This window comes from Rhinichthys klamathensis, unplaced genomic scaffold (assembly GCF_029890125.1).
Source record: "Rhinichthys klamathensis goyatoka isolate OS25496 unplaced genomic scaffold, OSU_Roscu_1.1 h1tg000019l_1, whole genome shotgun sequence".
NCBI classification, from domain to species: domain Eukaryota; kingdom Metazoa; phylum Chordata; class Actinopteri; order Cypriniformes; family Leuciscidae; genus Rhinichthys; species Rhinichthys klamathensis.
This window is the reverse complement of record NW_026606570.1, coordinates 5,107,684-5,133,241: the sequence shown is the minus strand read 5'-3', so window position 1 is coordinate 5,133,241 and position 25,558 is coordinate 5,107,684. Positions and strand designations below refer to the sequence as shown.

The window sequence follows — 25,558 nt, the reverse complement described above, 5'->3', positions numbered from 1 at the left end:
TCTGAAACTGATTGGACCCTTCAAAGCACAGCAAGGGCTTTTGATTTGTGTCTGTGTTTGTTCCAAAACCCACCCACTCCTTCATTAAACATCACTTCTCGAGTGAGGATTTGCTTCTTAAATTTTCATTAAATGGAATATGGCCTGAAGACTCAGACACACTAATACCACACACATAAGAGCATTGAGACTGACTCTTCTGTCACAGTGAGAAACTGGGCGTGAAAGTGTTTATCTGGGGCTTTGGGATTATCATTGAGCAAATTACCACTGATCCAGCAGAGGGTCTCAGGCAGACTGTGTGCTTCTGGCAGGGACTGGAGACTCTCTCTCTAGGGTTTAAGAAGGATGGGAAAAACGAGGGGCAAATGACTGTATACTTAATTTCGATGTGACATATGTACTCTATTCTTAATGGCTCATTATTGATTCTTCCTTTTTGATAGTACGCCCCTCCCCTTTTCCTGTGGAGTATCTTTTGTGTGTTTTGTTTGAGAGTGGTGGCTCATGCTGAAAGAGGCAGAGAGCACTACTCCCAGGAGGATTCATCTCACTTCCAGCCCTGAGTGACTTTTTCCTCCAGCTGCACCAATGACTCTCCATACACGCCTGCTGCACGGATATGGACTGTATTATTTCTTGGCATTGCTGACACTTTTGATGTCACAAGGTAGGTGTATGTGTATGTTTGTTTCAGTCACATTGAAAAAACAAAACTATATATATATATATATATATATATATATATATATATATATATATATATATATATATATATTTATCTTTCCTTCTTTCTTTCTTTCTTTCTTTATTCTTTCTTTTTCTTTGTCTTAAGATTTTTTGTCAGTCATAAAAAAATTGGTTTGTGATTAAAACAAGGGGGGAAAAAACTATTGGGCAAGCCGAAATAAGCTTAACTCATGCAATATTCCATTCAATTCAGTTTCTTTCAAGGCAATAGTATTTGTCTTTTCTCTACGTGTTTATTTATTTAAGCTCAAATTATGTGTATATAAGTTTTTGTGTTATATAGCAAAAATGTTTATGCCCTTGTTCTTTGAACAATCCACCTGACCAATAAACTTGCTTGGTGACCTCTTTGCAACATTCAGAAAAATTTCCTTTGTGTTCATTGTAACACAAAAATCAATGAAACACACATTTTGTATTTGAAACGTATTACACTAGAATTCTGACTCAAATGTATCGGAGCTATATTATGATGCCAAAAGTATCTAAGCTATATAACAGTAATAAATTCAGATATCTTTGTTTGCTTGCAGTGTTGCATCCTAAAGCTCACTAGCCTCATTTAGATCTAATCTTACATGCAAATACAACATTTCTGTCTGAACGGATTCCAGTGAGGGGGTTATATAAAGTGAGCCACCGCCACCAGATGAACTTTGCCTTTTGAAAAGGACATGGAGATCACATTACCAGAAATCATAAATTACCATACAGGAGAAAAGCCAATAACCTGTCAGAAACTGCACACATTATACAGATTTCTACTGGATAGTCTCAAAGCACTATGTCAGACAGATCGCATGTCACTGCAAATCATTCAAAAGATTAGTGGGACTCAATTGCATCAATAATGCATGCAAGCGAATGCTTTTCCTTGTTGATGTAAATGATTTACTTTTTTCAAAGCATTTCATTAATAACATGCAATGTACTGCCTTTTCGACATAACATTATCAAAGAGGAACAGTACATAAGCCTAACAACCACCTGTCATAGTGTAGCCAGAGGCACCGTGCAGCTAAACCCATGTGTATCAAGAGCAGGGTTCTGAGCACATGGCTGAGTGACTTAAAATCCCAGGGCTAAATTCAATCTCAGTCGCTATAACCTCATCCATGTTTGATCTGAAGCCACAGTGGGGGCGAAATCATTGAGAAACTCATGGTGAACGAAGATATTGCTGTACATTTACTTTGAATTTGGCACATTTTGGAATACAGTAGGCTGCTTTTTTTATTATTAGTAGTATTCTCCACAGCTCTGATAAAAACAAATATCTGCTTTCTGCTTTACAGTTGATGGGCTGCAGTGTTATGCCTGTAACATTGTGCATAACCAGAGGTATGTGGATGTAGGCTGCTCCAGCCCCGAAGTCATCACCTGCTCCCACTCTCACAAGGGCTTTAAGCATCGCTTCTGCATCAGGACAGAAAGTGGTAAGAATATCGCCCTTGACTACAACCACCCACCAGCAACAATCAGAAATGGCTGCCTGGTTTTCTATGGCTGAGGCAGTCATTTTATGAGAATCATTTGCTTTGGAGAATAATGCATCATGATCGTTTTTGGTGACAATTTGGTTCGTCAAATTCATGGTGAGGATTTCTGAAATCCTTTGAGCAACAGAGACACCTTAATCCTCCTTGTGAGACTCTCTGCGTGTAATTGTCATCACACTTTGGCAGCGTAAGGAGCATTAGAGGCGGATGATCACTCCTCAGAAAAGATTAACTGAAGTTAGTGATCATAGTGTTCCCTGCCCCCCATCTAATTAACCTGATTTAACCCATACACCACCTTCATCTCCAAATCAAACATAAAAACCTTCATTTGCTTTGAATGTATAATACATTGATTTCATAGACTGAATTATTACACTCTTGAAAATAAAGGTTCCTTATTTGGCATATAACCTTTAGCATCCATGGAACCCTTCCATAATTCAAAAGCTTCTTTATAGTGAAAAAAGCTTCTTAAGATCATTAAAATATTCGTCACACTAAGGAAAAAAGCGTTCTTTTAAAGAAATGTTCACTGAAAGGTTAATTCTTTGGGGAATCAAAAATGGTTATTCTATAGTATTGCTGCGAAAACTGCATTTTGGAGCCTCTATTTTTAAGAGTGATGCTTGAGGCTTCCAGCACAACTTTCAGATATCATTGCTTGAGCGAAATTCTTTGTAACATGAAAACCGACCGCATTTATGACCCAAATGGCATTGACAGAACAAAGCCAGAATCTCATTCAGACAATCCTCCAGATAGGTGACAGACCTGCACAGTCGAATTGATAAGGCTGATAAGAGCATTTAGACAGCGATCATCAGGGATTTCTCTCTCTCTCGTGTTGGATCATCAGCCAGCCGTAATCCTCCAGAGTTATCCACTTTCACAAGTTGAGCCAGCTCTGCCTCCCTCCACGGCTCAGCATGCCTCACATACTTGTCACATGACAGCACTGAGCAAGTGCTCATGCCACTTGTTTTACTGTAGTGTATGGCCAGATATTCTTATTTTAGTTAAAGGTATGCTCTAGCATCAAAATTAGATGATTGAGACTTGCAATATACGACTCCTCAGTGGTAAAAATGCACTTACAATGGAAGTCTTTGTAGAGTCTGCTTGTATTTTTTGTTGTAACAAATATAGGCTACTGATTCCTCATTATGAAGCTTTCTTAATGATCCTATTAACAGTGAGACTACTGTAGGTGGATGCACTTCTGGCTATGCGTTACTATCATAACTCCTGTGGGTAGATTTGTTTCTATGTAAACTGTCCCTTGGTATCCTTGAATATATCATGTGAATTTGGCAGGAATTGATATTGGGAGAGGGAGAGGGAGAGGGAGAGGGAGAGGGAGAGGGAGAGGGAGAGGGAGAGGGAGAGAGATGAGATGAGATCTCCTCAATTCAAACCAATAAACCTTTAAGCTTCTCCAAAGTTTGGGCCCAAAGCCTTATGGTGACCTCTCTTGCACCATGAATGTGCACAGTGAACAATTTGAGATATACCACATCTATAAAAGTAAGCAACCAATATTGCTTATTCAGAGAGAGTGGAGGCTTCCATCTTGTTGCCACTATTTTCTTGGCAGCTGTCACCGGCCTTCCTTGTGTTGGAAGCATAGCATACAGCAAAATTCCAGCATCCCAGAGTATCCTTGGGTAATACACTGAACCCTTATTTATTTCAACAAAGTCCATTAGTTGACTTGAGAACATAGTTTTAAATGCTTTGTCACGAAGAGGCGTGGTGTTAAAATGCCATCTAGGGGCCCAAGCTGGTTTAGAATGTATCAAAGCAAGAGCAATCACTGCCTTATAGTCAGAAAGTGCCATTGGAAATAAGCTGACATCCATGATATTATGGAACAAGCCTCTAGAAGCAAAAATACTGTAAAGTTAATTCGGGAAAAAGATTTGTGTCTAGATGATAAGTGGGTGAAGTCTTTAGTATTAGGATTTAATATACACCACAGATCCACCACCCTCATATCATTCATCCAGGAACGTAAAGCCTCAGAAGCATTTTTTTAATCTAAGTTTTCTGTGTGTCCTGACCTATCAACTGAATAGTTGACAAAAGCATTAAAATCAGCACCTATGATATACACTCACCTAAAGGATTATTAGGAACACCATACTAATACTGTGTTTGACCCCCTTTCGCTTTCAGAACTGCCTTAATTCTACATGGCATTGATTCAACAAGGTGCTGAAAGCATTCTTTAGAAATGTTGGCCCATATTGATAGGATAGCATCTTGCAGTTGATGGAGATTTGTGGGATGCACAACCAGGGCACGAAGCTCCCGTTCCACCACATCCCAAAGATGCTCTATTGGGTTGAGATCTGGTGACTGTGGGGGCCATTTTAGTACAGTGAACTCATTGTCATGTTCAAGAAACCAATTTGAAATGATTCGAGCTTTGTGACATGGTGCATTATCCTGCTGGAAGTAGCCATCAGAAGATGGGTACATGGTGGCCATAAAGGGATGGACATGGTCAGAAACAATGCTCAGGTAGGCCGTGGCATTTAAACGATGCCCAGTTGGCACTAAGGGGCCTAAAGTGTGCCAAGAAGACATCCCCCACACCATTACACCACCACCACCAGCCTGCACAGTGGTAAAAAGGCATGATGGATCCATGTTCTCATTCTGTTTATCCAAATTCTGACTCTACCATCTGAATTTCTCAACAGAAATCGAGACTCATCAGACCAGGCAACATTTGTCTTCAACTGTCCAATTTTGGTGAGCTCTTGCAAATTGTAGCCTCTTTTTCCTATTTGTAGTGGAGATGAGTGGTACCCGGTGGGGTCTTCTGCTGTTGTAGCCCATCCTCCTCAAGGTTGTGCGTGTTGTGGCTTCACAAATGCTTTGCTGCATACCTCGGTTGTAACGAGTGGTTATTCCAGTCAAAATTGCTCTTCTATCAGCTTAACTCTCTGGGGTCGGCGGTCTCGCCGGCGATACCAGCTCACTTTTTTCCTTATCAGTGCAAAAGAGACTCAAATTACTCTGTTAATTTTGATCTTACATATAAGTGTTGTACATCATTCGATCCTGTTAAGTTTGTATTTTTTTGTGGAACCTCATAATAAAAACAAAGTGTTGTGCTTTTCGCCTAATAAAGAAAAATAAACATGATGCGCGTTCTGCGTTCTCTCTGTCAGTGAAGTCCATTCTGAAACGCGTCCGAAAAATCATCTGTAACTCTGCAAATACTCAGTCAAACAGGTATACAGGCACACAGGCATGAAGCCTGAATTATCTTCTTTTAAATGAAGTAATTTATATAAAAAAATAATATTTTTTTAAAATATTTTTTTTTTTTTAAATATTATTTTTTTTTAAATGAGAAAATAAAATTTTCTCATTTTATGTAATCTGTACGAAAAGAGAGAGATGATAGTCGTTCTCGTCTCAGCTCATTAAAGTTAATTTGACCACGCCCACAGAGCGCGCGCTCTATTCAAACACAAATGCTCTGAGGCGATCCACGCCCACACCAGCTGGATAACACACCGAAAGAGACTCATATTACGATGCTGTGAGGAATAATAGTACTATCTTAATAATAATCCTGGAAAAAATTACCTCAGAAGTAGGCTACAGGTAGTTTCATTTGGAGGAGCAACGGATCCAGCCGAGGAAATAGGTACATTCTTTATTTTCAAGTGCTTTGTGCTAATCGCGATATGGAATAGTGTCTGTAAACAAAAAGACTGTTTGAATCGCGTTTTTGTGTGTGAATGAATGAACAGCTTTTACCTAACTATATTCCAATACTGAGATGAGTAAAAATCGACTGAAATATGTTGAAATAAAATATTTTTGTATAAGCAACGTATTAAACTGCAAATTAACATTTATATGTCCTAATCATAAAAACGATATGTTACATATGAAAGACAAGATGTCGTTTTTACTGTAAAATACTGCCACATCAAATAAGCTTGTTGCTAAGATGTTATTATAGTGTTTGTTCGATTGTAAGCTATATTCAAACTAATTAATCCGCAACTGTGAAATATGTATGATAAAATGTATACTTTAGTATATAATACAAAGAAAGATTACATTTGAAATATAGTTAAAATTTTAATTGTTGTTGTAATTGTAACCTTTTTATTAAAATAGCAAAAATATATGTAGGCTACATATAAATAAATCTTAGGTAAATCTTAAAAGCTCAATATAAGCCTCCTCTTTAAATTATTTGTATTGTGTTTTATTAGTGACACATTTGGGATACATTCCCAAACTTTCTGTAAAAACAGTATGATAATTAACTGCACAATTACTAGAAATTTTTACATTTGATATTATACAATTTGCAAGCACAATTTGAAAAATAAATAAATAATTGGAACTGTGAACCAATTTTGTATTATATAGGCATATATATATATATATATATATATATATATATATTGTCATTGCATTCTTGTGGCTCAGTGACACACCTGAATGAAAGGGTCATTAGTATGCAGCCCCATTATGCGCTCATTATGCGGGCCCATTGTCTTCTCAGGTGTGAATCACAGCAGGTCACACCCCTGCGCATATTGCCTTTCCAAACAAAAAGTGTCATTTTTAAATTTAAACCAATCTATTGTTTTATGTGAATGATAAGGCAGGATGATTTTCAGATCATTTTGAAGAAAAAACTCTAGGCGACAACATCCATTAGTCAAAAGTCTTGTGGACAGATATTTAGTATGTGTTTTGTGGCCTTATTTCAGAAACTTTAAGTTTTAGTTTTTTCAATAACCACGCATAAACAATATTCTCTCAAAAATACAAAAATGTACATACATGTTGATAACACATTATGGTAGCCCTGTGTGTGCTAAATAGAGTGTAATTACACCTTTGCCAGTAATATGTTTATAAGCAACTGAAAAAAGCACAAATGTTAGAGTATGTCAAAACATCTCAAGGACCCCAAAAACACCTTGGACCCCAGAGGGTTAAATCAGTCGGCCCATTCTCCTCTGACCTCTAGCATCAACAAGGCATCTTCGCCCACAGGACTGCCGCATACTGGATGTTTTTCCCTTTTCACACCATTCTTTATAAACCCTAGAAATGGTTGTGCGTGAAAATCCCAGTGACTGAGCAGGTTGTGAAATACTCAGACCGGCCCGTCTGGCACCAACAACCATGCCACGCTCAAAATTGCTTAAATCACCTTTCTTTCCCATTCTGACATTCAGTTTGGAGTTCAGGAGATTGTCTTGACCAGGACCACACCCCTAAATGCATTGAAGCAACTGCCATGTGATTGGTTGATTAGATAATTGCATTAATGAGAAATTGAACAGGTGTTCCTAATAATCCTTTAGGTGAGTGTATTTAAAACCAGAAAGCTCCAAAAGTACCTTAGTGACCTGTTCAAAAATTTTTTTTTCAAATATATTAGGGGGGTAAATTGAAACCAGGGTGATATCTCTATTTTCTATGTGAACTTTCGCAAAGGTTATTCTGCCTTTGCTATCTGCCCAAGTATCCTACAACTTAAAGGGTTAGTTTACCCAAAAATTATAATTCTGTCAGTAATTACTCACCCTCATGTTGTTCCAACCCCGTAAGACTTTCGTCCATCTTCGGAACACAAATTAAGATATTTTTGATGAAATTTGAGAGCGGTCTCACTCCTTCATAAGCTACTAGGTTATTGCATTTGCCAGCCCAGAAAAGTTAGTAAAGACATTGTTAAAATAGTCCGAGTGACTACAGTGGCTCTGTCACAGTTGTGTTCTGTTAAGTTTGTTTTCATTGGACTTGTCTGCCTGTCTTTATGTCACGTGTCATCATCATTATCAGTTCATCTGTATCACCTGTGTTTAGTTAATCATCATCATCATCATCATCTGTTTCACCTGTGTTCTGTTAATCAATGTTCATCTGTGTTTGTATTTAGTTCCCTTCTGTTCAGTCAGTCTTGTGCTGAGTTCCAGTCCACTTTTAGGGGGCTTTCACACTGGCAGTTTAGTTCGGAACGGGGCACGGTTCGCATGAAAAATCGCTAATGTGAACGCTGTCATGGGACCCGGGTGCGCACTGGTGTACCGAACCCGAGACTACCTGGAGGAGGTGGTCTGAGTTCTGTTGCTCCCGAACCGTGCCGCGGTTCGCGTGAATGTGAAAGCAGCACGGACTCGGGTGCGCACTTGTTCAGGAAGTAAAGTGACCTGCGCATGCGTTTTAGCTTATTGTGATGTATTCAGTTAAATAAAACACTTGTAAGGGATGATAGTGTTGACGATTTACCTTGGGTACGAGCGAGAGTGGGCCTGCAGTGTATTCGTGCATTGCGCGTGAAATCTAGGGCACCAAATTTGGAAATCCACTGTCTCCTCAAAACAGTCCGTTTGCAAGCAGCAGAAGGCCACCTTATGTGACACACGCACAGTAAACCTGTATTGTTCACTCAACTGCGGATAATAGCAGCGAATTAATAAAAAAAACACAATATTGACCCGCGTTCTGTTTTCTATCATTTTGGGTGAACTAACCCTTTAAAGCGCAAGCTACACTGGCATATAATCGCCACCGCTTTAGATTTATTTGAAGTTGAGGAGCAAGCAACAACACGGAAAAAAAAACGTTTAGTCATGCGATTTGTATCCCCCTTGACCAAATTAGTCTCTTGTAATTCTTATATTTATTCTTTGTTTCTGCAAGACGTCCAAAATAGCAACTCGTTTCACTGGATTATTCAGGCCCCTCACATTGAGACAGAGAATTGTCAACTCAACATTATCAGCCATTCAAAAAATGAAAAATCTATGGTAAAGGTATAGCAAGTTGGAAAAAAACTGTACAGAGGAGGAGAAAACATGGGATGGGTAAGGGAACTTTAAACTGCGGTCCAGGCCAAAGTAAACCAGTTTCAAACTATATAAATACAAAATCAAACAAGAAGAATAGCAAAAACAGAAAAAATAGGGAGTGCTAAGTGCTAAGTGCTGGGAAGTTCATTTGGAAACGGATGCCTTTCTTAATGCACAAACTGCCGGGGAAATGCAGAGAGCGATGCAGAGAATCTGACCCTCGAATTGGAGCTGTCCTTGCAGTCAGAATCATAGAAAAGTCTCTGGAGCAATGAATCTTGATGATAACCAGGCAAGGGTGGCCATCTGTGGGCGCATCAAGCCCCCGGTGAGTACGGCCAATTGCGATACACGAGACTGGCAACTCCAGCAGTTTCGGAATGAAAGTTTAGTTTTTGATTTATCATATTTTTATCATAAACAGTGGTCAAATATTGAAGCTGGATTCTTTAATCTTTCTAATGATACTCAGTATGTCCAGGTCAAGTAAGATTGTGATGTTTTAAAGTGTAGTGAATGTTGAACAACAATAATCTGGGGTCGTCGGCGATCTTTGTATGTAAAGGGGTCAAAGCTCAAATTCTGATTAATTCAGACATCAAATTCTCACGCAGATTGAATAAAGCTCAACTATACAACCTGTAACTTATTTATTCTCTGCAGTCTATTAACCCTTCTTCCAAAGCCATTCGAATTTCCAATCGAGCGAGTACTGTCCGTCAGGCCCCAAGCTCGTGTTCCGGAGCAACGCCTTTGTCCAGTGTCAGGACATCGCAGCAGGCCAGCGTTACGCCCCAGATCCCACCATGGCCAGGAGCTTTCAGCCCCACACCACGGATCTAACCAATCCGGACACCCTCCAATCCAATCTCTGCCTTCTGCGATTTCTACTCTACATCAACCTTTCAAACATTGTCTTTTCCTCACGCTATTTCCAATCCTTTACTTCGGTTTTCCTGTGCTTCAGTAACATTTCTTGCATGGTCTGTAGATCGTCGATCACTTGACCACATCCTGTACGTAAATTAACCATCTAATCCTCTCATGCCTGAAACCAAATCAGGTCAAATCCACAAGTTATGTTCTGAGACCTGCAACAACCTGTTCGGATGCTTCCACCAATTTTGAGGCTAGGGTCAGATTCGTTGTTTTTTCCATCCGGGAGTAAGGTCTGCAACAATTTCAATAATATTAAATGTACTAGACAGCATTGCCATTTCTTACATGATCTGACTGTGATAATCTTCCATCCGCTCTCATTCCACCTGATATAGTCAACAGTATGATTCAAAAAGGAGTTGAATAAGGCTTCATGGCTGCCCCCTTTTGAAACACCCCATTTGAGTCTTTCCGTGTCAGCCCTATTGGAGTGGCTACTAGGTACATTGGCATGATAGATTTTATTTTACCATTTGTTTAACCTTCGGCTGCAAAAGCAGTGCCAAAATTACACACACAGACTGAAGCAATGCTGTATTTTTTTTTTCAATAATTATGCAATCCCATACCTCCAATATCTACTTGCTCTACGATTTCTTAATCATCTTGCTGCATGATGCTATTCCAGCCACCCATCTTCATACAGTTCAAAAAGTTTTTGCAGACCTCGGGATTCCGATTGCCCAGGACAAAACAGTAGGTCCAGCCACATCCATCGAGTTTCTGGCATTAACATATACTTGGTTAATTTTCAAGGGGCATTGCCTAAGGAAAACATTGACAGAGTTATCTTAATCGTGTTTAACCTTCTAGACAGCCCGAACTGTTCTAAACGCGGACTCCTCTCTCTGCTCGGCCATCTAAATTTCCTCACGTCCTCTGTTCTCATTCTGGAGGACCAAATATCTCATATCACAACTCAGCAGCGATGACCTAAAATTGTGGATAACCTTCCTATAACAATGGAACAGTCTCACTTTCTTTTACTACAATAATTTGTCTCTACCCAATGATATCCAGCTGGCCACTGATGCATCCCCCTCCATCGGCTTCGACAGGTTTTTATAAAGGCTGCTGGTTTGCATCTCTGTGGTCCCTCAGCTCAAAGAACATACTGCTGTCTTCAGCCTCTTCAGCTCTGTTCGAGATTTACCCCCTCATCGTCACAGCCTTGCTGTGGGGGAAAGAATGGCCCTCCAACAGTATTGCGATAATGAAGCAATGGCACACTGCATTAACAAAGGTCATTCACGTTCCCTCGCAATAATGGTGTTCCCAAAGGGCCTGACACACCAAGTCCATGGTCAGCCAACGTCGGGCTGTCAGTTAGCTTCGGCCGGCCCGGTTTTTGCGGCGTTTTCCACACCGTTGGCACTAATCGGACCCCATTGGGTATTTTTTGGCCGATTGAGCATGTTGAATCGGTGTCCATTGTTGCGCCGACAATGAGAGAGAACTCATCTAATCAGACTAATCTAACGCAGACTAATCAGTGCATGAGAAAAAAAGGCAAAAATGAAGAAAGCGAGCAAAGAAGTCAAGATGGTACAGACAGAAGGTTGTTCTAATTGTACATCATCTTACCTGAGCATTTGAATGTACGAATAATTTCATAACAACATAAGCCGCCTGGAATGAAGAAAGAGAACAGCATGATCGATATTCAAAAATGGTAAGCAAGCGCTGCTTTGTTTATGGTTTGTATATCGGCAGTTCTAGTTTGGTTTCCCTATTTGAATGACGAATATAGACTGTTGATTCCTTACACGCAGAATGCGCTTGTTGACAGTGGCCTGTAGTTCTTTTTCGGTGTGTTCAAGTGCAGCTTTTTGGCTGAGACGCAGCTGACGCAAGGAGAAACACAGTCAGCTTTTATTGCTGCTAGTTATTTTACATCATCTTGGTGTGTCATGGCCTTAAGACAACACATATGGATTTACGCAAAAAAAAAACAATTCTCTTTCCCATTTCTCCTTCCAGAAATTCAGATTGCTGGCTCCAGAGGCAAATTCATCACCAACCCTGGTAAATCACCAGATAAAATCACTTGTTGACGTCTCCCTCAACTCCATCCTACAATTCGTCGCTGCAAGAACCCTCCAAACCTATTGGACAATATGGAAGATTTTCCCATTTTTCCCTTATATTTGTCACGTCGTTAATTTCTTATCTTGATAGTGGCAAAGACCTCCAAGCTGGATCAATCAACGGTTATCTGAGCAGAATCCAATCTTTTCATACATTAATTCACGGCAAACCCTCTTCCACAAAAATAAACTCTCAGACCTCCCTCCTCATTAAAGGTATACAGAGAACCCAACAGGGTCTACACTCCATCAACACTGACCGTACACACAATGCAATGTTCATTTTAGCTTTCTTTAGTTTTCTCTGCTGCCCTGAACACACAATCACCTATTTTCAACCCAAAAGTTCATCCTACAATTTCAGATTTGATGGTATTAGACAATGAAGCTATTTCCTTTTTCATTAAACTAAGCAAGACCTACAAAGCCAAAAAATGCCACTTCATTTATGTCAGAAAGTCCGTCCCGGAACGGAAAACAGGCAGCGGTTCCCGACGGACTTATATCATAGTTGCTACTTCCAGCAGACTGATGCAATAGCCAGTTCCAGCTGTTCTCTCCCAGATATCGTTCAATGTTGTGCGTTCATGCAACAAATGTGAGTAATTATGTGAATATTGTTTAGTCAACACTTTGTATTTGTCATTGTGAATGTCAGATGTTTAGCAAATGACGATCGCGATATGCAAATGACGATCGCGGAGAGACGCTAATCCTATGATCACGTTGTTATTATATGCTGCGTCATACTGTTTATTTGAAGTTTATCTTATTATGTTTATTTGTTATCTGACAGTTGAGTATTCATTTGTGATGACTATTTAGCCAGTTATTGATACCTTGTGAGGTAAATTGTGTACAGAGATATTGTATTCATACTGTATTCCTTTATTTATATATTCTACAGACCACAACACAACATGATTACATCATATAACTTTACCTACCATCCTGAGACTGTAAATGGATGTCACTTACTGCCTGACAAGTGTTATTAAAGAGAAGTTTGACGAAGATATACTTCTCCCGCGCCTGATTCTCTTACCGGAATCACTGTCCATAATTGTCCGCCTACAGAACTGTAAATTCACAAAGGTTGCCAGAGGTGCTACTCTGCAACAAATTGGTCCTTCGAGCCGGATGTGGCAACAGTAAACAGTATGGACACAGCAGCTAGCGATGCATCAGAGACAGTGGATAGACCCAAGAGACAGAGTAAACTGCCTTCCCATCTGGGTGACTATGAGGTTGGCTACATACCTCCTCTGGACCCTCCTCCAACCGCTTCTTCTCGCTGTCACAGCCAACATAAGAGCCAGTCGAGGAAAACGTCCCATAGTAAAGTCAGCTCTCGTTCCAGATCCAGTTGTCATTCCATTGTATCTGGTGTTCAAGCTACATCTGCACTCACAAGCAGCCAGGCAGCCATAGTGGAGGAGAAAATAAAACAGTGGCAGTACGACGACCTACTTCAACAAATGGAGGAGGACACGCTGGCAGAAGTAGAGTATCAGAGACTACAAACCCAAGCCAAAGAGGCACAACGTGCTCAAGAAGAGGCTCTCATGGCAAAGGAGGCCTTATCTAACCAGTTAGAACGACGGCGCAAGCTGAAAAAGGCGGAAGCTGATCTAGAAGTGGCCAAGCTGGTGAGTTCCCTGCTCAGCCAAGACACAAGTTTGACTGATCCAGAGCCTCAAGCATCGCCAGACACCACTGGGCCACCATCACAGTTCCACCAAGCCAGCTCAGCACCTGTATTTCAACAGTCTTCTTGCTCCTCATCTTCCATGATGCAAGCCACACAGACGGTTACAGAGGCACAGAGCACATTAAGCGACACACGCACAGTTCAGTCAACACCCAAGCTACCTTATTTGGCACTACAAGCGACTATGCCTGCACGAGATCCAGCTCTCACAGCGCAATTGTCTTCATGTGTAGTCACTCAAGTTCAAGGGAGACCAGACATTGCATCTGGGGAGAACATGTCACCTGTCCCACAGCAGCTCAGCCCAGTATCAATGCCGCTACCTCGATTCAACCCAATGCAATCAGCAGTCACCCAATTTGCGATACCACACACAGATAGTGTTTTGATGTCACAGCCAGTACATCCTGTTGTAACCATTGCGTCAAATTCAAATGTGAACACTCCGTTAGCAAGCCATGTAGCCCCACCTATCAGCCAGAATCAGTTTTTTACAGCCCCTCAGCAGCGAGTAACTGTCTCATCTACTGCACCCATCTGCCATCAACCTTATCCACATCCACCTGTTTCCCAAACTGGTTACTTACCTCAACCCGGAACAGAGCTTCTGATGGCAGCAGCCTACGGTATCCCTCGCCCCACACTACCAGTGTTTAAGAGTGGTACAGAAAGTGACTTTGCTTTGTTGAAACTGGCCTTAGACAATCTATTAAGTCACCATACTCACATCAGCGAGCAGTACAAATACCAAGTGTTACTGAGCCACCTGAAGTTTGCTAGTGCTCAGCAGTTGGCTAAGGCATTTATGCACCACCCACAACCATACACCGCAGCCTTACAAGCTTTTCAGGAGAAGTATGGCCAGCCCAGGCAGCTTGTTCAATCAGAATTAGGAGCTATCATGAGTACTCCACCGCTCAGAATGGGTGATACAAATGCCTTCGATTCATTCGCCCTATCTGTGCAATCCCTGGTGGGCATGCTAAGGACGCTGGAGGGACAGTACGGATATGAGCTTATGTGTGGTTCTCACGTGGACCGTCTTCTGGGAAAGATGCCACCCGCTTACCGAGATGGCTTTGTAGAATACTGTTTAAGCCATGGTATCCTTCAAACTGGTACAGATAGAACCTACACTCTCCCCGATTTAGCGGCTTGGTTACAAACGAAGTCACAAGCAAAGCGCATCTCAAGTCGGGCTGCTGCTATGTTTCAGTTTGACACAACAAAGTCATCTGTAAAGAGCAAAAGCACTCCATATCCTCGAGAGCGTTCAACACCTGTACTTCTGACATCCGAGAGAGCTGCCAAGCCCTCTGAACGTGCCCAGACTAAAGCCATTTCTAAGCTAAAGCCCTACTGTCCTCATTGCGACAACCAAGATCACTTTCTAAACTCATGTGATAAATTCAAAAGGTTGACCACCACCCAGATCGTCACCTGGATCACAGAGGGTAAACGTTGTTGGAAATGTGGACGGATCATCCAGTCATCCAGTGGACTCCTGTAATCTCAAGCGTCCCTGTAAAGTCTGCAAAGAACTGCACCTGACTGTCCTGCATGACTCTATCAAAGATACTTCGAGAGTGGTGCTTATGGTGAGTTTGCCATCCACTCAAATCTATCTCGACAGACCCAACCGCTCACAGAAAGTTATGCTTAAGGTTGTTAAAGTCCTCTTGCACAGTGGTGGCCAAACAATAGAAGCTCATGCTGTTCTAGATGACGGCTCAGAAAGAACAATAGTTCTTCCTCCAGTAATTCAGCAGCTTAGATTGAATGGAGCTCCGGAGGTTCTTTCTCTCCAGACAATCCAACAAGGTCATACCAAACTTGAAGGGTCCACAGTAACCTTGGAGGTTTCTCCCATCACCAAACCCACAGAAAGGTATGTCATTTGTGATGCCTTTACTGCCTCTGCTTTAAGCCTTGCTGAACATAATTACCCAGTGGCAGCACTCCAGAAAGCATATCGCCACCTGAAAGGTCTACCCTTGCAGTCTGTGGACAAAGTGAAACCCTTACTCCTCATAGGGTCTGATATGCCACACCTCTTGACTCCTATTCAGCCAGTCCGTAGAGGAGCAGAAGGTGGTCCCGTTGCCATATGCACCAAGCTTGGTTGGGTACTGCAAGGCCCAATGTGTCCGATTCAGCCCCTTAAAGGCCAGCAACAATGCCTGCATCTAATGACAGCCCCAACACGTGACGAGTTGTATCAACATGTGGAGCGCTTGTGGCAAATTGACACCTTGCCATACAATGAAAAGCTGATCACAAGATCAAAGCAAGACCAACAATCATACAACCTCTTGCAGTCTGCTACGGTCAGAGTAGAAGTAAATGGTATCCAGCGGTATGCTACCCCGCTACTAAGGCGTACTCCTATCACCAGGCTTTATGCAGGCAAAAAGGCTGGGCTCCCCAGTCTCAGAAACATTGAGAGAAAAATGGGCAAGAATTCTGAGCAAGCTCAAACCTACTGTTCTGAAATTCGAAAGCTTGAATCTGAAGGCTACATTGCCAAGATAACACCAGAGGAGGCAGAACAGTCCATAGAGTCGTGGTTCATTCCGCACCACATGGTACATCATAATGGGAAGGACCGAATAGTCTTCAACTGTTCCTTCCAGTACCATGGGCAAAGCTTAAATGAACAACTCCTTCCCGGGCCAACACTGGGGCCATCTTTGCTAGGTGTCATACTGAGGTTCAGACAACATGCAGTTGCAGTGAGTGGGGACATCAAAGGCATGTTCCACCAAATACGTTTATTACCTGGTGACAAGTCTGTGCTGCGATTCATCTGGAGGAACATGAATAGGGAAGCGGACCCAGACATCTATGAGTGGCAGGTACTGCCCTTTGGTACGACCTGCAGTCCGTGCTGCGCCATTTATGCCCTTCAGTTTCATGCCCAGGAACACCAAGACACCATGGCTGGCTTAGCTGACATTGTGGAGAACTCATTTTACGTCGACAACTGTCTTCACAGTACTCCCGACCAAGGGGAGGCCAGGGCCATAATAGATGGGTTGCGTCAGTCTTTGCTAAAGGGAGGCTTCGAGATCAGACAATGGGCGTGCAATATACCATCAGTTCTCAAACACCTACCATCGGAAGCCAGATCAGCTAGTAGCGAGTGCTGGTTGTCTCAGAGCAGCACTGACATGCAAGAACCTACTCTCGGTCTACGATGGAATTGCCTCGATGACACCCTCGGGTATAAGAACCGCATAGCAGAGCCTGTTCAGCCCACCATGAGGAATCTGTACAAGACTTTGGCAAGCCAATTCGACCCACTGGGTTTCATAGTCCCATTCACCACGAGGGCTAAAACTCTTATCCAGGATCTCTGGAAACACAACCTTAGCTGGGATGACCCTATCGAACCTCTACACCTGCGTGAGATATGGTCCAAGTGGGTTGCAGAGCTTTCCAGTATCACCAGACTGCAATTCCCTCGAACTTATGCGCCTGGCGGTGCTGACACTCCTTCCACTGTTCGGGAGCTCCATGTCTTTTGTGACGCTTCGGAGAGGGTATATGGTTCCGTGGCCTACCTTCGGGTCACAGACGACAGTGAGAAAGTCCATGTAACCTTTGTCCTAGCTCGGTCTAGAGTGGCTCCTCATAAATGTCTATCTATGCCCCGCTTAGAGTTGTGCGCTGCACTTTCTGGAGCTCAGATGGCCAAAGTGATACAGACTGAACTGACCATTCCCATACACCAAGTCATATATTGGGCTGATTCAACTACGGTGCTGCATTGGTTAAAATCAGAATCCTGCCGATACAAGGTCTTTGTGGGGTCTAGAGTAGCAGCGATTCAGACTTTGACAGATGTTACCAGATGGAGGTATGTTGACTCTGCTCGAAACCCAGCTGACCATAACACTAGAGTGAGCGAGCTAGTTCAAGCTACTGTCGAGTGCTGTAATGGGGCGGCCAACATCAATGCCTTTGAAGCCTCAATGTATACACAGGCAGAAAAGCTCCTCTTAGCACAGTCACAGCTTGATTAATTCCCGGAGGAATTCAGAGCTTTGAAAGCTGGAAAGCCTATCCCGACAGACAGCCGTTTGAGCTCTCTCGCTCCAGAGTACGACAAAAATACTGGTCTTATCAGAGTGGGTGGACGACTTCGTCGTGTTGAAACCCTGCCTTCTGATATTATTCACCCGATTGTCCTAGATCCTCAACATCAGGTCACAAGGCTACTCATCCAAGACATAGATCAGAAACTCCATCATCCAGGTGCAGAGCGAGTGCTAGCGGAGCTACGTCGTAGATACTGGGTGCTTAGAGGCCGTGAAGCTGTGCGCAGACACCAGCATTCTTGCCAGAATTGCCAGTTTTGGCGCGCCAAGCCACAGAACCCACAGATGGCCGACCTTCCACCCTGTAGGTTACGCCTGTATAAGCCACCATTTTACTCCACTGGTGTAGACTGCTTCGGGCCTTTTCAGGTAAAGATAGGTCGGCGCCAGGAGAAAAGATGGGGAATAGTATATAAGTGCTTGACAACCAGATGTTTACATCTTGATCTTCTGGAGCACCTGGATACTGACGCCTTCCTCCTTTCTTTACGACGCTGTATAGCCCGTAGAGGAAAGCCTTTCGAGATTCTATGTGACAATGGCACTAACTTTACTGGAGGCTATCACGAGTTAAAAGACTCCTTTCGTCGAATGGCTCCTGAGCTGCAGGAACAACTGGCTAAACAGCAGATCCAGTTTCGCTATAACCCACTGAGTGCCCCTCACTTTGGCGGGACATGGGAGCGAGAGGTGAAATCAATTAAGACTGCCTTACGAGTCATTCTATGGGAACAATCCGTGCCTGAATCTGTTCTGCAGACTTTGCTAGTGGAAGTTGAGGGCATACTCAATTCCAAGCCCCTTGGCTATGTCTCATTGGACATTGCAGACCCTGATCCCGTGACTCCTAACCTGTTACTCATGGGACGTCACGATGCTTCATTACCACAAGTCCTTTACGACTCTGACGAACTCTTGGGGAAACGCAGGTGGAGACACAGTCAGGTATTGGCCGACCAGTTCTGGACCGCTTTCATTCGCTGCTACTTACCAGAACTACAGGGTAGACAGAAATGGAGATCAGATGGCAAAGAGATGGCAGTGGGACAAGTGGTACTCCTAATTGACCATCAACTCCCACGAGCGCTATGGCCTGTGGGTACAGTGACAGAAACCTACGCAGGGGCTGACGGGAGAATCCGTACAGCCAAAGTTCAAGTCAAAGGCAAGATGTACACACGCCCTGTCGTGAAACTGATTCCACTTCCTCCAATGGGGAATAATGATACAGACCCTCCAGACGGCCTTTCTTAAGGAATACAATTATCCTGACTGATAATTGGGGGCGGCTGTGTCAGAAAGTCCGTCCCGGAACGGAAAACAGGCAGCGGTTCCTGACGGACTTATATCATAGTTGCTACTTCCAGCAGACTGATGCAATAGCCAGTTCCAGCTGTTCTCTGCCAGATATCGTTCAATGTTGTGCGTTCATGCAACAAATGTGAGTAATTATGTGAATATTGTTTAGTCAACACTTTGTATTTGTCATTGTGAATGTCAGATGTTTAGCAAATGACGATCGCGATATGCAAATGACGATCGCAGAGAGACGCTAATCCTATGATCACGTTGTTATTATATGCTGCGTCATACTGTTTATTTGAAGTTTATCTTATTATGTTTATTTGTTATCTGACAGTTGAGTATTCATTTGTGATGACTATTTAGCCAGTTATTGATACCTTGTGAGGTAAATTGTGTACAGAGATATTGTATTCATACTGTATTCCTTTATTTATATATTCTACAGACCACAACACAACATGATTACATCATATAACTTTACCTACCATCCTGAGACTGTAAATGGATGTCACTTACTGCCTGACAAGTGTTATTAAAGAGAAGTTTGACGAAGATATACTTCTCCCGCGCCTGATTCTCTTACCGGAATCACTGTCCATAATTGTCCGCCTACAGAACTGTAAATTCACAAAGGTTGCCAGAGGTGCTACTCTGCAACAATTTACATTTTTTTAATTTTTCATAGCAGTAAATAAAGAGATGTCTTATCTATCACAAGTTCAGTATGGCATACCACAAGGCTCAGTACTAGGACCGTTAGTGTTCACTCTGTACATGCTACCCTTGGGAGATATCATTAGGAAGCATGGCATTAGTTTTCACTCTTATGCTGATGATACGGAGCTCTATATTTCTTTACGCCCTGACGAAACTTACCAATTCACAAAATTAACGGAAATGCATAGCTGATATAAAAAATTGGATGACTAGTAATTTCCTACTACTTAATTCTGAAAAAAAACCCCAGAGATTCTAATTATTGGACAAAAAACTTCCTCACGTAATAACCTAGAATACTTTCTAACACTTGATGGCTGCTCTTTCAAGTCTTCGTCGTCGGTTAGGAACCTGGGTGTGCTCTTTGATACCAATCTTTCATTTGAAAGTCACATGAATAGTATCTGTAAAACCGCATTTTTTCATCTTAAAAATATTTCTAAATTACGTCATATGCTCTCATTGACAAATGCAGAACAGTTAGTTCATCGTTCATGACATCAAGGCTAGATTATTGTAATGCTCTACTGGGTGGTTGCCCTGCACGCTTAATAAACAAACTGCAGCTGGTCCAAAACGCAGCAGCCTCGAGTTCTTACAAGAACCAGGAAGTGTGACTATATTAGCCTGGTTCTGTCAACACTGCATTAGCTCCCTATTAAACATTGTATACATTTTCAAATATTGCTGTTACTTACAAAGCACTAAATGGTTTTGCTCCCCAGTAATTGAGCGAGCTCTTAACGCATTATAGTACGTCACGTCTATTGCGATCTCAAAATTCCGGCCAGTTGATAATACCTAGAATATCAAAATCTACTGCTGGCGGTAGATCCTTTTCCTATTTAGCACCAAAACTTTGGAACAGTCTTCCTAACATTGTCCGGGAAGCAGACACACTCTGCCAGTTCAAAGCTAGACTAAAAACACATCTCTTTGACCTAGCATACACATAACACATTATAGACTTCTATAATTCAATGTTAGGCTGCATAGATTAGGTCAGCCGGAACCGACAACACTTCCCCTAAATCCTGATGTACTCGTTACATCATAAGAAGAATGGCATCTACGCTAATATTAGTCTCTTTGTTTATCCCGAGGTTTACCGCAGTCCGCCGGATCCAGACCGTATCCAGATCTGATGAAGGACCTGCGTCTGGATGCGACCACAACACAGTCCTGAAGTGTCAACTAGTCCCTCCCTGTGAAGGCCTCCTTCCCTTTACCTCTGTACAGATAATCGTTGTCGGGATAATTCTGGTACACGTGGCTACGCCGAAGCGATACAATTCTGTATAAATTTTAAGGGCAGACAAGTAGTTTGTTGAGGGTTGTTTTTTTAGGGAAGGATTACATGCCTGCGCACATATATTCAAACGCGCATAGAATGAACTCTAAATACGCATGTGCACGCTATCAGCATTCTCACAGGTTCGCGTTTTTAAAGTTTGCGTAGAGAGAACTTAAGAGTTTTCTGTTAAAACGGTGTCGTGTTAGCGGCCCCTAAGTTAATAACTAATGATCGTTGCGACGGAAGTGAATCAATCAAAACTAACTTTAACTGGAAAATAACTTTATTCTAGACCTGCCATAAAGCCAAAACAATCTGTTACTTTAATTTCCTATTATCACTGTAAAGCCGCTTTGGAACAATCTACATTGTTAAAAGCGCTATATAAATGAAATGACTTGACTTGACTTGACATTTTACATTCATCATCGGCCAGCCCAGTTTTTGCGGTGTATCCCATTCAACTGTACGATTCCCTCTTACCTTACCTACAATTCAGACACTCAGGTTAAATCAACCTTTGACCCGCAACCATTTGGTGACAGCAACCACCCAGCATCAAGATTCTGGTTTCAAAAACAGCTTAAAGGGGTCATGAACTGCATTATTTTATAATGTTTCCTGGGGTGCACTTAATAATGATGCCCTCTGATTTGAACGCTCTGTTTGAAGGGGCGTGTCTGCTGTTCGACTTCAGTGTAAAGGCCCACTGCTGTGACTGGCTAACATCTTTGCATATGAAATAAGCATTACATGTGGAACTCTCTCGAAAACTTTTAGCACGTTTTTACAATTACAGCTCTAGATAAAAGCTCTAGACAAGATACTAATCGTGAAAAGTTTTGATTATAGCATTATGTTTAGATCTTTATATAATATTTATATTCTTAATATTTCATTATATTATATTATATTTAAATTACATAAAGCACATTGTTCGCATCATGATGTTCAGTCGTGACATCAATTTGTACACCATGCCAGAAAGCTAATTTGCGTTTACTGATTAAATCATGTCTGTGGTTAACATTACTTACATGATTTGTTCTGTAATATAAACTACACACAGAGATGCATTAAACATGAATTTTGAAGCAACATTTTTTTTTAACTATAAGTCACTAATAAATTGCTACAGACATACAGTTGTCAAACAGTTTATCAAGAATGTGTACTTGTGGTAGTTGTTGGCCTGTAGTTCGTATAGGCTACCAGCCAATGTCTTAGTAAATGATCTTTTTAACAGTTAGGCCTACTTCATAATTCATGTCTGACTGCATGTATTTTATGTTGTAGAAGAAAACACAAATCACTTCTTGCAATGTTAAAGGATTAGTTCACTTTTAAAAAAACTTTTGCTGATAATTTACTCACCCCCATGTCATCCAAGATGTCCATGTCTTTCTTTCTTCAGTCGAAAAGAAATTAAGGTTTTTGATGAAAACATTCCAGGATTTTTCTCCATATAATGGACTTCCATGGGAACCAGACGGTTCAAGGTCCAAAAGACAGTTTCAGTGCAGCTTCAAGGGGCTTTAAACGACACCAGACGACTAACGAAATGAACGAAATGACTCGAAAAAAGATTCGTTCATTTTGATGAACGAGTTCGAGCAGGAGAGTCACGAACGTGTATCATTTGTGCTTTTTAAACTTCAACTTTTCTATTTATTTTTGAAATGGCCGATCGTTTCGCTAGATAATTATTCATCGTCTGGTATCGTTTAAAGCCCTTTGAAGCTGCACTGAAACTGTCTTTTGGACCTTGAACCGTCTGGTTCCCATGGAAGTCCATTATATGGAGAAAAATCCTGGAATGTTTTCATCAAAAACCTTAATTTCTTTTCGACTGAAGAAAGAAAGACATGGACATCTTGGATGACATGGGGGTGAGTAAATTATCAGCAAAAGTTTTTTTAAAAGTGAACTACTCCTTTAACCACAGGCATTAATTCTACTCATAAATTCAAAACACGCCATTCTAAAAACACAGAGGATATTCTTAACCCATGAACCCATGGCTCAAAAATGCTGAATCCCCTCCAGGTTACAACTAGCAACTCGATAGTTCTATTGCGACCTGCATTACAATCATGTAATCAAATTAAATCCTTATGAAGTTAATTCTGTGTAACCCAGCATATGGTTTCTCAAAAACACTGTTTTGTTTATGTTGCTGCAGTTGCATTGGGAGTCATGCTGACCAGTGGCTGTGCCACAGCCCGACACTGCCACACGGAGGAGCTGCCGGGAGTCAACATACACTGCTGCGCCTCTGATCTGTGCAACAGTGCCACCCGCTGGAGAACAACCATACTGATGCCTATGTGCTCATTGACGTTTGCTCTGTTGTTTCAAAGTGGGATACTGTCGACAAAATGACTTAGAACTTCAAACTTAACGGCAAAATCACGGCAGCTACGCTTGGATTCAAGACATAAAGGAGGGTACCTTGAAAATATAATTATATAATATCTGTGAGAACACAGTCTCTGAAGTAGCCTATTGTGTGTGTGTGTGTGTGTGTGTGTGTGGGATACAAAAATCAAAATCAGTGGGCAGTGAAAATGATGCTGACCTTTTCTCGTTTATTTTTATTTTTTGCAATGTGAATTTTAGTGGACGTATGACGCCCGTTCTCCTCACGTTCCCACAGGTTTTGTTCATCACATTAACTTTGAACATGATGCAATGTTTGACAATCAAGAAAGTGCTGAAATACTTATTGTCTTAATTTTGAATATGTATATAAGACATCTATTGCACTGCACTGCAAATTATTTTTGTTTAAAAATGTAAATAGCATTCCATAAGCAAATACATGTCTTACCTTGATTCAATAGTCTGTAATATTAAGTGCATTGTATTGACTTCATATCCGTAAACAGAAAAGAAGGTCTGGCTATAGCCTATAGGCTACATACTGTATGACAGTGCTGTATAATTGCTGAACCATATGCATTATTGGCTGAGAAGTGAAAATTTATCTCTAAAGGATGTCTTAAGAGGGCTCAGATCTACAGGAGATGGCAGTGTTTCACAATCTCTTGACACAGGCTTAAATGTTCAACCTGACAAAATCTGACGCAGCAGATTTGTTGTGGTGCTCAGTCCACTGTATTCATCGTAATTAGAGCCATGAAACATGCCTGACTAGAGCAATATTTTACTAGGATTCATTCTTTGCTAGAAATCATGTTTGTAATGCACTGTGATTCATCATATTGGTCCTTTGAAGAGGCGACAGATTCAGAGAACAGTTTAAGAGCAATGGTCTGTCTTATGGTGAAAGCTCTTATGAAAATAAATGGAAAGAGATCCACAGAGGCTCATGGCTCTGTTTTGATTTGTTTAATCCAGCCTTTGAGAAAACACAGGCACTGAGGACCATCTCTCACGGAGTGGAGGAAGAAGTGTTTCATCTTTTAACTCTCCTCATGATTCATCCAGAAATTAGCAGAGAGAGAACGTGGAAACAAGGTTTGAGAGCTGGTGTATGAAATAAGGCAGTCTAGTATATGCTTCAAACTCTCAAAGCTTTGCACTGCCTTTGAGTAACAGAGCTAATGAGAGCTATTGCAAGCTGTGGCAGCACCCTCAACTCTCTCCTGTCTTTAGCTTCTGCTGTTACATGTCCCTGACACTGAAATGACTTCTTTCACAATTGGTTGCACTGAATTTGGTGAAATTCTATAAATCATTTGATGCTTCTGAGTGATTTGTTTCAGTTTGAGTATTCGCAATGTCAGACCACAAATGAGCCAAAGCACGAATCAAGTTACGAATGGCAAATGACAAATGATTAAATATATTTATCCAATTTAACATGCAAAATGCTTCACCAATCAGTATACACATTTCACTGTGGATGAAATTAATGTTTCATTGATGCAGTGGTCCATGCACAAAACCCACTGCTGATGCTACTGTGTTCTGGGCGGTTGTCAGGTCATTATTGTTTGATTGCTAAGATGTTCTGAGTGGTTGAATGGCAGAGGTATACCTGAAAACCATACTTGAGTAAAAGTACAGATAGCCTATCTTATAGTGAAACTGACATTACAAGTTACAAGTCACCAATTCTAATACAACTTAAATTACGAACAAAAGTCTTATCCCCCATTTCACAGACTGCGTAAGCCTAGTCCCAGACTAAAATGCATGTTTGAGCTGTTTTAACTGAAAGCAACTTGCACTGACTTGTATGTCAGTATTGTTGTGTTTTTTTTGTCTCAAGATGCACACCACCAGTAATCTTTTTTTTTTTTCTAAGGGACATTAAAAGCTACTTAAATAGGCCTACCTTAA

At 41.5% G+C, this 25,558-nt stretch overlaps 2 protein-coding genes across 2 annotated transcripts in view; one reads left to right on the top strand and one right to left on the bottom strand.

Annotated features, from left to right (window-relative positions):
- ppil3 (peptidylprolyl isomerase (cyclophilin)-like 3) overlaps positions 1-25,558 on the bottom strand; it is a 242,276-nt gene that overhangs the window by 144,242 nt on the left and 72,476 nt on the right. The gene's annotated exons all lie outside the window — the stretch shown is intronic.
- LOC130071883 (uncharacterized) lies at positions 105-23,764 on the top strand. The gene is made up of 3 exons (XM_056236800.1): positions 105-670; positions 2,046-2,186; positions 23,433-23,764. The coding sequence occupies exons 1-3, from the start codon at positions 592-594 to the stop codon at positions 23,630-23,632; spliced, it is 420 nt and encodes a 139-aa protein (XP_056092775.1). The 5' UTR covers positions 105-591; the 3' UTR covers positions 23,633-23,764.